The sequence below is a fragment of the Nannobrachium achirus genome (assembly GCF_963921795.1).
Source record: "Nannobrachium achirus genome assembly, chromosome: 5".
Lineage (NCBI taxonomy): Eukaryota > Metazoa > Chordata > Actinopteri > Myctophiformes > Myctophidae > Nannobrachium > Nannobrachium achirus.
Window position 1 is genome coordinate 46,318,892 of NC_137814.1, and position 12,768 is coordinate 46,331,659.

At 44.3% G+C, this 12,768-nt stretch overlaps 1 protein-coding gene across 1 annotated transcript in view; it reads right to left on the reverse strand.

The window, feature by feature from the left end:
- The window catches only part of pigk (phosphatidylinositol glycan anchor biosynthesis, class K), a 42,026-nt gene that overhangs the window by 11,243 nt on the left and 18,015 nt on the right, over positions 1–12,768 (reverse strand). The window contains exon 10 of the mRNA XM_080726715.1: positions 11,373–11,448. Coding sequence (XP_080582841.1) covers positions 11,373–11,448 — 76 coding nt within the window. The remainder of the gene's footprint in view (positions 1–11,372; positions 11,449–12,768) is intronic.

Genomic DNA, 12,768 nt, shown 5'->3' on the forward strand with positions numbered 1-12,768 from the left:
TGCTATTTTCACTAAGCCATTTCAGTGTTAATCCATAGGCAATAAAGTCACAGAAGTCCAGATATTGAGGGGCTAGTTGCATCCCTTTGGGGTGTTATCTCCTCAGCATGGATAAGTGTCAACCCATGTTGGAGGTTATTACACAGGACACATTATGATAAGAGCTAATAGGCTTGCAATATTCCAGATTGGACGCAATGCTGTGGTCCACAGATGAATATATGGTCCAATAAGTGTGTGTTTTCCAGTTTTAGCTGTGAATAGCTGTTTATATCTGGATTGAAAGTTTGAAAGGGATAATATTGGCTTCCTTGTGCTTGTATTCTCAACTCCTTAATTGCATTTCTTTAAATGTCTCTTTTGCACTTAAAGGGACAGTCAATTACTCACCCCATGGAGACTTGAATTAATGGATATTCTTTAGTTTTTGTTGCATTCCTAAGACAATAATTTGATTACCAGCAGTGGTTCCCTATGGAGACAGAAAGAGCCTGCTTTGTTCCCTATGGAGACACAAAGAGCCTGCTTTGTTCCCTATGGAGACACAAAGAGTCTCCACAAGTTATTGTCTTATGAATGCGACAAAAACAAACAAATATCCATGAATTCCAGTCTCCATGGGGTGAGAAATGTATAGAAAGGGGGGTTTTGGGGGTAAACTACCCTTTAATGCACTTGTCTTCTTGTTGATCTATGCTATACAAATAAACTTGCCTTGCTTTGGGTAGACATTCATTCACAGACTGCAGTTGGGTGTTGATCCATGATCTTCAAAGAAACCGTGTGTTGTGTTTATTATAAAAATGGTTGTGATTCTATATGATCTTTGCACTAATAATAATAATAATTGAAGGCTACGTGAACAAACATACACAATGGCACAAACACATGCACATTTCCTTTAGATAGAAGCAGAGAAAAATACAGCGGCGAGAAAAACATGGCGTAAAGAAAGGACACTGGAAAAGTAATACAGAAAAGAGAAAGAGTGAAGAAAAGATGCTGTAAGAAAGCGATTGCTCACTGACCTTTCCTAACAATAGACATTCACATTTCAATGCCAAGGACAGGGACCTTGGCACAAAAACTATCTTCCCTTGCCTTACTTGTGCTTTCTGTTGCATATTAACCCATTTAGGCCTAGAATTATTGAATGCTTTAACCAGTGAAAAATAGCAGATATACAAGCTCACATATCTGCGAGCTTGTAGATCTGCTATTTAAAAAAAAAAAAGTAATGAAAATGTGTGCAAATCTTTGAATATATATGCATTTTTAAAGCGAACGTTTGCAACTCAAATTTTGCTTCTGGGGGGTCCCTGGAATTAAATATTTTGAGATGGGGGTCCGTGGCCAAATAAATATCATTTTGGGGGTCCTTCACATGAAAAGGTTTGAGAACCACTGACATAGTAGTCTCTCAAGAACAGACTAACTGAGCTCCAGTTAAGTGAAAAGGACCTTTTCTTTGACGATGGCTGGCCAGATTGCTGACATAGAAACATGGGTTTTTCAAAAAACCTTAGAAGGATTCAAAAGACACTTATAGAATTGGGTCAAAATTTTAATTTCACTTTTTTTCCAAAAATAGCAGATCTACAAGCTTGCAGCGCGGCACTCGGTGCCGCGCTGTGAGCTTGTATATCTGCTATTTTTCAATAGTTAAAGCATAAAATAATGATACTCAATATGTGTACCCGTTCTAAATGGATTAAATTCCCAGGCAAAATCAATTTACGGCAACCCATCTGATTGATTGGAGCTAATTAACAGTTCCACGCAGGGTGCTAATGGCCGTTAAGGGAGGTCTGAAATGCCCTGCCAAACACAACCACTCCAAGGTCAAACACCACACCATAGCAAATTGTTCCATAGAGCACAGATGATAGAGTAGTAGTCATTGTGCAAAAGCAAGGACCACTAGGCAGACCTCGCCTTTTTAAGCCTTAAGCACGGTAGAAATCAAGGCACTTTCGTCCTTCCGCTTTCTTCGCCCCAACGGTTATCAGTCGTAATGAACGAGCGTGAGCAATGCGGCAAAGCAAATTCTAATTGACATTTACAAATGAAAAAAACGGGGGGCTGCATGTTTGTTGGAGGTTGATTTGGCCTGTGAACGGGCACATCCTCCCTGACACTGCAGCTGCATGAAGGAGGGGAGAAGAGTGTAGTACTGGGTGGGGTGTTTGGGGGGAGGGGGGTTAGTGGTATGGGTAGCAGAGGGGGACATTCATTTCTGCCGTTTCCATTTTCAATTCTCCAGAGTCATAATAATGTGTGGTGTCAAGCTGGAAAGAGAACAAATAACAATTTTACGCCAGAGACCGGGAAACGACCCGTCAAGGAACGCAAACAAAATACACAAGAAAAGATACTGAGGGGGTAAAAAAAAACGAATAAAAGAGTCACAGTCCAGAATGGAAGTTACTGTGATTAGGCATTGGCATGCTGATGTGTGACTGGAGTTGAGGATGAGGACTGTCGCATGATGAAGGGGACACACCCCATCTCCACCTCTGAGACAGCTGCCAAAGGTTGACAGAACATTAATCAACTCCCCGATGGTGCACAATCCGTGCACAAGCACACACACACTTTTCCGGGAATGGCTCACATGTGCACAGAAAAGTAGTAGTGACACAGGCGTGGAAGCACGTGCACGCAAGCGCACACACACACACACACACACACACACACACACACACACACACACACACACACACACACACACACACACACACACACACACACACACACACACACACACACACACACACACACACACACACACACACACACACACACACACACACACACACACACACACACACACACACACACACACACACACAGTGTTCTCTATGTGTTAGTCAAAACAGTGACTTTTTCAATCTGCGATAACCGTTGGCTTGCAAGGCTTAAACAAGTCGCGTTCTTTTTTTCACAGAAGCACAGAAAGCGTGTCCTTGTCAGTGATCGATCGGGAGTTAAAAAATAAATAAAGATATTAAGGAAAAACGAAAGATAGCTGGCAATGGTTAGTAGTTTGGTTAAATATTCTTGGCAGTGAATGAGTTGAGTTAACTCAAAATTGAGCACAATTCAATCTATAAGGTTAATACAAAAGCTATGATTAATATAATATTCGAATAACCAGATATTTGCGACCGTAGGTCGCATTTACTACCAAAACCTCCACAGGCTGTCCGTGGGTCAGTCAGTGAGTCAGTCAGTCACACTTTTGCCCTGCTCATATCTCCGCAACCGTTGACCCGATCCATGGCAGATTTTGCACACACACTCCTTGACTGCCAAACTACAACCTCCAAGGACCCCCGGACCCCCGGGTCCCTGGGGGACCCCCAGATGTAAAAAATGACCAAATGTGGTCACACGTCACACTTTTTCCCTGCTCATATCTCCGCAACCGTTGACCCGATCCATGCCAGATTTTGCACACACACTCCTTGCCTGCCAAACTACAACCTCCAAGGACCCTGGGGGACCCCCAGATGTAAAAAATGACCAAATGTGCAAAAATGACCAAATGACCACCGCAACGGGGCTGCTCACGGTGAATTCCCGGGGACCACCGACTCCTGGTGCTCCAGAACGGATGCAAAAGTGGTGGCGCCCCCAGTGGAGGACCCCCTGCCACTGCAGCGCACATAAAATGCCGTAACTCGGGCTAGGAGCGTCCGGGAGAGCCGGGGCCGGTACCTATTCGTCCGCCAAGGCAACGCGGACACCCCACCCCTCATTTCTCACATGGCCCTATTCTAGCGCCACCTTCAGGCCGATTTTTAAAACACATTTTTGGACACTGCTCCTACAGTTTTTGCCCTAAAATCACGAATATCACCAGTAAGACTCCCTAATCGGGAGATAAGCGACCGTAGGTCACTTATCTCCACAAATAGAGCAAAAATGTGTTTTTCCAAAATCTTCCTGATCCATGTTGATGACATGAGTGTAGACATACTGTGTAGTGATTTTCGTGATTTTAGGGCAAAATCTGAATCGGCCTCATGGTGGCGCTAGAGGGCCATGTGAGAAATGAGGGGTGGGGTCTCCGCGCCGCCAAGGCGGACGAATAGGTACCGGCCCCGGCTCTCCCGGTCGCTCCTAGCCCGAGTTACGGCATTTTATGTGAGCTGCAGTGGCAGGGGGTCCTCCACTGGGGGCGCCACCACTTTTGCATCCGTTCTGGAGCACCAGGAGTGGGTGGTCCCCGGGAATGCCCCGTGAGCAGCCCCGTTGGGGTGGTCATTTGGTAATTTTTGCACATGTGCTCATTTTTTACACTTGGGGGTCCCCGAGGGAGCTGGGGGTCCCTGGAGCTCCGGGGGTCCTTGGAGGTTGTAGTTTGGCAGGTAAGGAGTGTGTGTGCAAAATCTGGCATGGATCGGGGCAACGGTTGCGGAGATATGAGCAGGGCAAAAGTGTGACGTGTGACGTGTGTGACGGACGGACGGACAGACGGACACCTCGAGCAGCTTTCTGTAGTAAGTGCGACCTACGGTCGCAACTACACAGCATGTCTACACTCATGTCATCAACATGGATCAGGAAGATTTTGGAAAAACAAATGTTTGCCCTATTTGTGGAGATAAGCCACCTACGGTCGCTTATCTCCCGATTAGGGAGCCTTACTGGTATATTTAATGCCACAGTAGTGCATTTTGTGGCCAAGTGTCACGGATATCCTACAAAATGGTTTCATCAGACAACAATTAGGAAATAAATGCATTTCTTATGTGAAATCCAAATAGGAAAACCCATTGTTTATATCATATGCGCCAGTGAGTGAATTCTAATGTCTAGCATCTGTGCTGGCGTGTTTTCGTTGAAGAAGGTACTTTATAAAGTGTCAAACTGCATGAATGCTGCCTTAAATATGTGGGAGGATAGTTAAAGAACCTTGAGCACAATGAGGATCAGCTTGGACAAGATGTGACTGCTGAGGGAAAACAATGTCTTTTTACAGAAGTGTTTTAAAATAAAATTACGATAATAAATACGAATTAAACCAATTAAAAACTAGTATCTCTGTATCGACTAGCATGAGCAGCACTGTTTAATAGACTAGTTGACTAGTCTGAAATCCAAAGAGAGAGAACGAGAAAGGGAGAACACAAACACATGGGAGGGAATGGTTGAGTATGAGTCGGAACTAATGGGATTTGATAACATCTACCTCTGTAAATCAGCCCATTTGAACAATGGCTGCAGAGAGAAAAAGGTCAGTGCTCCAAACAGCAGCAGACAAAGACGTCTTGGAGTAGCACTCGTATCGGGCGCTGCTGCACATACCTAATATGACAACTAATCAACAGGCACAGTAAGGTGACAACAGGCCTGATGGACTCTGACCATTCTGCTACTGCTATGGAGATGAAGCGTTGAGGGTGACAGTCTGTCAAAGGTTACACACCCATCTTCACCCCAGCGGGACCATGAGGCGATAATCAAAATCTCTGCCAGCGGTCCTCAGGTTGATGACACACATGTACCATACAGTATGCGTACGTGTCTGAACTGCCCGTTGTGTTTAGAATGCTTTTGAGACAGAATGAGACAGTGAGAGAGAGAAAAAGAGAAAGAAAGAAAAAAGAAAGAAAGAAAGAGAGAGAGTCCGCATGGCACAGGGAAAAGGTTCCTGCCAACCATGTGGAGTAGACTAAAGGGCCATTTGTGCCATATTTTGGGAGCAGGGAGAATGCAGGGAGAGACGGGAGGGATATCTAGCCCCCGGCTGCAGGAGAAATGTTCCGTCCACATTAACACCAGACCTTAACTTGACATATGAACGGAGGCAAGACCAGAGTCAACTGTAGGGGAAGTAGTAGTGATCCTCTAAAAGATGGACAAAGCAAACGGTAGAGGAAGATGAAACTAGAAAAGTGCGCTCCTCTGAGCACAGAACCCCGCATGATCAGGTTGCCCACCGCAGGGCCCGCAAAGTTTGCAAGTCAGTCATAGCCAAATGGAATGGAATCTGACTGATAAATCTGGATCACATGACTCCAGATTATGTACACAATGGATTTAACTCTCTCCGATGTAGTGAGGGACCAATCAGGGAACAGTATGCAAATGTAGGGCGGGTTTATCAGTGCTAACCACTCCTATGTTTGACTTTATACTGTGTGTATGTCCCTATGTATGCAATCTTGTATGCCATACAAGACTAATGCCTCATTCACACTACAAAAAGCCAAGCTAATGGTTTGCTTGGTAATTCAATGTATTCTCTATGCAAACCAGCTTTAAACATTTCCAAGCTTTTTTTCCAGCTTGGAAATTTTAAAAGCTGGTTTGCATAGAGAATACATTGAATTACCATGCAAACCATTAGCTTGGCTTTTCGTAGTGTGAATGAGGCATAACGTTGCACGAGATGAACGTCATAGAAAGTACACCGAGACAGACATCACCACAGCTGTACTCTTCAGACATTAAAGGGAAGACCACCCATTTTCAATATTGAACTGTGTCATTAATATACCTTAGAGGAGTTGTGTGGAAATAGAACAAAAGTTCCCCCCCTTCTGTGTTGCCTAGAACTGGAAGATTGATTTTGGGGTTTGTATTGTAAAGCACAATGTGTGATGTCATCAAGTTGTAATTTACAATACAAACCCCCAAATCAATCCTCCAGTTCTAGGCAACACAGAAGGGGGGGGAACTTTTTTTCTATTTCCACACAACTCCTCTAAGGTATATTAATGACATAGTTCAATATTGAAAATGGGTGGTCTTCCCCTTTAAGCTCCACAGACATTTACCACTGCACAAGGAGCTTCCAGAATGTCCATATATAGGCATGCCCATATTTGACAAGATAATGATAACAGGGATCTCCGTATATGGGCATAAAAGGGACAAGGGCAGACATACAGAATTCTCCATATAGGGGCACAAAAGGGAGACAGACAGACAGCAGGTTATAACGGGTACTCTAACAACGGGTATTGCATAACAGGGTGGGGCATTTCATTCTCTATTTGCATCGACGGGCACAGATCTAGCTGGGAGGAAAAAAAAGCAAAGAGAAAAACAGAGAAAAAATCACACCCGTGTGAACTGAGCGGTGGTTCCCCCCCACCCCCCCCCCCCCTTCCCCCCTGTGTGTGTGTGTGTGTGTGTGTGTGTGTGTGTGTGTGTGTGTGTGTGTGTGTGTGTGTGTGTGTGTGTGTGTGTGTGTGTGTGTGTGTGTGTGTGTGTGTGTGTGTGTGTGCGCGCGCGTGTGTGTGCCTGGTCTGGCCTGGCCTGAACAACAGCGCCCCTCCCTTAAAATGTGTGGTCAGAAAAGGTTACTGCAGGCTACAGACAGACAGACAGACACGCAGACAGACAGACAGACAGACAGACCCACACACACAGCCACGTATAGGAGCGTTGTGACCACCGCTCAAAAAGAAAGGAAGAGAGAAGAGAGAGAGGTGAGAGGGAGCTAACCAAGACATCATGTCAAGCATCAGGCTTAGAACTCTGCATAAAATGTGTGTGGGTGCATATACATGAGTCTGTGTGCTCAAGTGCGAGCGCTCCTGTGCATTATAAGATTATCACGGCCATGGTTCACGAGACACTCTAGCATGCACGGTGTTCAGTGAGTCTGAAACAAGCCCGTCTTGGTCCTGGAGGCAGGTCCTCTGTTGATTTCCCAGAGTGCTTCTGGGTGCAGAGACTTGGCCCTGTTCCTGTCACATTGCTCGGCAGGCCTTTGGCAGCGATCAGGGCTATGTTCAGCCTGTGCTCTCTGGGGCTAACTGGCTGGAGCCACAAAACAACAGCATTTGACCTGCCTGGGGCACAACAATATTCTTGCTCTTGTAGTCTTGGAAAGGCCATTATGATATTGACCCAAACATTTTTGAGCGGTGGTCACAACGCTCCTATACGTGGCCGTGTGTGTGGGTCTGTCTGTCTGTCTGTCTGTCTGTCTGTATGCGTGTCTGTCTGTATGTAGCCTGTATGTAGTACCTTTTGTGACCAGGGGCGCTGTTGTTCAGGCCAGGCCAGACACCCACCCACACACACACACACACACACACACACACACACACACACACACACACACACACACACACACACACACACACACACACACACACACACACACACACACACACACACACACACACACACACACACACACACACACACACACACACAATATATATATATATATATATATTTGTTTTGCTGTTGCGCAGCCTCCACGACCACCGCTCAGTTCACACGGGTGTGATTTTTTTTGGGTGCTTGACTGATTTGTATCAGCAATTTATGGGTACTACGGTATGGGAGGCATAGTAGTTTTGCGAGATATGAATTCACACCGGAAGTAGAGAAGCAATGGCGTAAAGAAAATGGCACACACTGTGACTGAATCACTATAAACACATGAATGCAGTTGAACTACCAGCATGCTACTGCAAAAACTTAGTTAAACTTCTAGTTTAATTAATTGTAGTTAACTACTTCCGGGGGAAAAGTGTTTATGGGACACTCTGGGACATGCAGGTTTCTTCAGTGGATATGAAACAAGCCTTTTGGTAGCCAGCCCATTGGCACATTCTTCTGTAGATTTAGGCCATGGAGCCTTCTCTTAGTTCCTGTCATGATGCTCTGTAGACGTTTGCTAGGGATCAAAGCCTGTGCTCAGCCTCCACTCTCTGGAATAACTAGCTGGAGGCCTTCTGTCCATTGTCAACGTCAGGGGCAATGACTCTGTAGCCGTACTGATTTAGCCCAGCCTGTCTGACTGTCGCTCCTTTGTTTATCCCAGTGTCACTGATGTGTGAACATCAGTGACATTTTCCTCAGAACTAAAAAGGCGTACAATGTGTGTCCTAGGCTTGTGTCTGTAATTGTTCTCTGCAAAATACTGTGTTAATTCAACAGAGTGTAAAAATGTACCCATTACTATTATGTTTTCACTTCATTGAGAAATATCACCCTGGTGTCAGGTAGTAGTTATTTGAAGACTGGATTGGTTGTAGTTGTAGTTCAAATATTGTTGGAATTACTTCTCCGTCAGGAGATGGAGGCAGCGGACATTAAATGTACAGATTGTAGTTTTAACCACATAAACCCTAGCGTCCCTGATCTGGTACTGTATGTCATAATTGAACATTAATTTGTAGAGTGTACAGTTTGGTGAAAATAGCAGATCTACAACTTGTGATGCATTGTGAGATTATAGATCGTTGTGAGCATGTAGATCATTTGAGCTTGCAGATCGTCTATTTTTACTATTTGACATACAATGAAGAATATAGGGTAGGGTTTAAGAGGTTAAGCCTCTGACAAGTCCTAATTCCATCTGTAGGAAGACAATGTTTTTTTTAGGGCTGTGTCTCACTCACAGCTTGCAAAAGCACACTTCCAATGACCAGATGTACTTTTGCTTCACTCAGGCACATCTGTAGCTGTAACCAGCTGTAGCTAACAAAACTAGAAATGCAATTGCAACATTATGCTAATTGTTCCGAGTGTAAGGTCACAAGCAACAACAAGGGAAAATTCTCAACAGCTTGATCAATAACAGCTCTGACAACAGAACACAGCCCAAGAAGACCAGACAAACCTTGTTTACAATAATACCCATTACCCAGTGGTGTGTTCTAGACTTTTTTTGAGGGCATGCTATAATCTATGATCCGATTGGCCAGGGCATACGCCAGTGCATAATACCCATCAAATACGCTACTTTTAAAGGTTCACAAGTGCAGACACTATTCATATTTTAATTTCTGAGAGCAGACTACGTATACATGCGTTACAGGTAGAACACAGCACTGATAATACCCATTTAAAAAAACTGAACAGTAGGCTCGAGGCGATGACTCACATCCCTTGTTCCTGGTTTGAAATGTGCTCCGGCTGGGAGATGCCATGGGGCACCATGGGAAACTATTAATGTTACAGAGAAAAATCATTGCGTTCAAGTGCAATCACTTCATAATTTATTCAAGCATTTCATTCTATCCTATTTTGATTGTATATAAAAAAAAAAAAGACGAATTGTCTATGCCATATTCAAGGTTACACTTCAGGTGTCCAGAGAGACCAAAGGTGTTGCTTTTCAGGGAAGAATGAATAATTGCAGATTTATGTGAAGCCTGCTTCACAACAGCGCTTAGGAGTTTGGTCAAACAAACATGTAATAAAATAACTTTCTATGTGGTGAAAGCTTTTATCCATTATAGTGCCTTACATTACATGGAATCCATATATTTTATTTTCAGCATGGGTGGGCCCGGTGGGACTGTAAATACCAGCAGAGATACAGTGAATGTCCAAGCATTGTTTCTTGCTACCCATGTTGAACTACTGTATACACTCTATTCACAGCTACACACAAGGAACATTGACAGCTTTAGTGCCACAGCCACACAAGCCCAAACATTAATAGACCAATATTTCGACTCACCCTGATTAAAAAACTAAAGTGTTGTGGAAAGTGTTCCTGCTTCTATAGCACAAATACTCTTAGGTGTAACTTTATGGATTGAAAATAATTAAATATATATGATATAGGAGTGTTCCATAAATGATACAGGACATTGGGTGCATCGGTTTGAACGCAAAACACGAGTTTCAGAAGTGAAAACGGCGATGGGCATCCTTTCACTGAAGGTCATTCTAACACAAAGCCTCCATCGCGTTCAGGGGCAACGGGAAACACAATTCCCCCCCATAACCACTCCATTCTGTTGGATTTCACGGTGGCCTTTCCGCACAGCGGGCCGGTACGTGCTTGCATTTCACACTCTCAGCCGTTGCTATGGAAACAGCACAAACACATCTGTTCGTTGGACGCCGCGCGCAACTTTTCTGCTCTGCCTTGAAATTAAGACCGACACGGACATGTCTCCGATGACTGAATTGGAGGAGGTGTAGGAGGCGTCTTGTGCACGCACACACACACATAGATGCAAGTGTCAGGGAAAATATGTCTCAGTGGAAAATGTCATGATGATATACTAATTAGAGACTAATTTGTACAGAACTGTGCTATGAATCATCAATGTCCTCCACTGACCTCTCTCTCTCTCTGTGTGTGTGTGTGTGTGTGTGTGTGTGTGTGTGTGTGTGTGTGTGTGTGTGTGTGTGTGTGTGTGTGTGTGTGTGTGTGTGTGTGTGTGTGTGTGTGTGTGTGTGTGTGTGTGTGTGTGTGTGCGCGCGTGTGTGTGTGTGTGTGCGTGCGTGCATGTGTGCGAGAGAGAGTGAGTGAGAGAGAGAGAGAGAAAGTGCATGCATGCATTCATGCCTGAGGAGATGGATGTGTTCTGAGCTACGTGGTGAATGGGTAATGTCCTAGACTGATCCCTTTGTGAATGTACGTGTGTGATACATACCTGATGGATGATCTCAGACACCGGGAGCTGGTCAATGTAAGACTGCCCTTCCCTCTGCAAACCTCCATGCATAGGCCTGTTGGGAAGGCCAAACGTCAAACTTTAGAATCTATAGCAAGACATATCTAATACACACCGACACTGTACGGGGTAGAATCTTCTGAATTCTGAATGATGAGGAGACACGCAGTCAATAACGCATCAGTAATTACCCATGTAAAGCCTCTTTCCCACCGGACAAAAACCCCGCTAAACACTCACTTACATCAGGCTTTTGTCTTTAGTGGGAATGTCTTCAATCAGCAATCATTCCCGGGACCAATTACTCTGGGTCTGCCGTGGTAGTCAACTGAATTTACTGGCTCCAGCTCCCATCAGCAGTGATGGAAATGAATGACACGCGGGTAGACACATTTTCGACACTTTTCCGGCGTGATGCTGAGAGGGCTTCTCCTCATTTGAGGTGAAGAGGAAATAAGGAGACCACAGGCTCCACATTTGCCTTAGTAATGTGTGCAAACTGGAAAAGTTGCTGAATTATAAGTAAAGTAGAGATTACAACCTGCCTAATCTTTTTGATCCAAAGTAAAAGATAATGTGTTCAAAGTAATTCAAACTTTTTTGTAATCAGAATCATCCATCATAACCTCCTCAGCCCCCTGCCTTTTCATAATTGCAAGCATTAGTTGTAGTGTAGAGCGTATTGCCACGCACTGCCATGTGCAGTGCGTGCTGTCCGGCACACACTGCCTGAGAATAAGATAAAGAGAGGGAGAGAACGTAACACAGCGTAACACACCAGAAAAGAAGCCTGAATTTTGCCATGGCTACACTTTTGTTATGAGGGACACCATTATGCAGAAGGAAGCTGTCAAGGAAAGGAATCTACTTCAGGCCGGGTTTATCTTGCCAGATGGTGAAGCTTTGTGACTGGCACATCATTCTTGAAACAAGCCTTTTCCCCCCTCCCTTCCTTTTTCCCTTTTGCACTGACTATAAATTATTAATGATCATCATTTATAAATTGCAGCAAATGGTTAAGTAATGCGCAATTCCTGAAATCATCATCGATCAAAGTTAACTTAAGGCTGGTGTTGTGTCAAAGTTTGTAAACCAATCAAGATGTATTACCCTGTGCGAGATAAACAGACAGATGGTACGTCTTTCCCTCCAGGTTACTCTTCAGTTGAGTGGAGGCATAACTGAACATTCAAAAGATGCTCCTAGTAGCATTGGACATGTTTTAGAGAATCTTGAGACATGATTCAAAGGCCATATCTCCTTAGTCGCCATATACGTATCAAACTAACAAGGCAAAACAAAATGTCTTTCATCTTTAACCAAAAGCAAAGGTTCATCAGGCTCGGGAATCGAACCTGTTGCTGTCAGGCTGCAA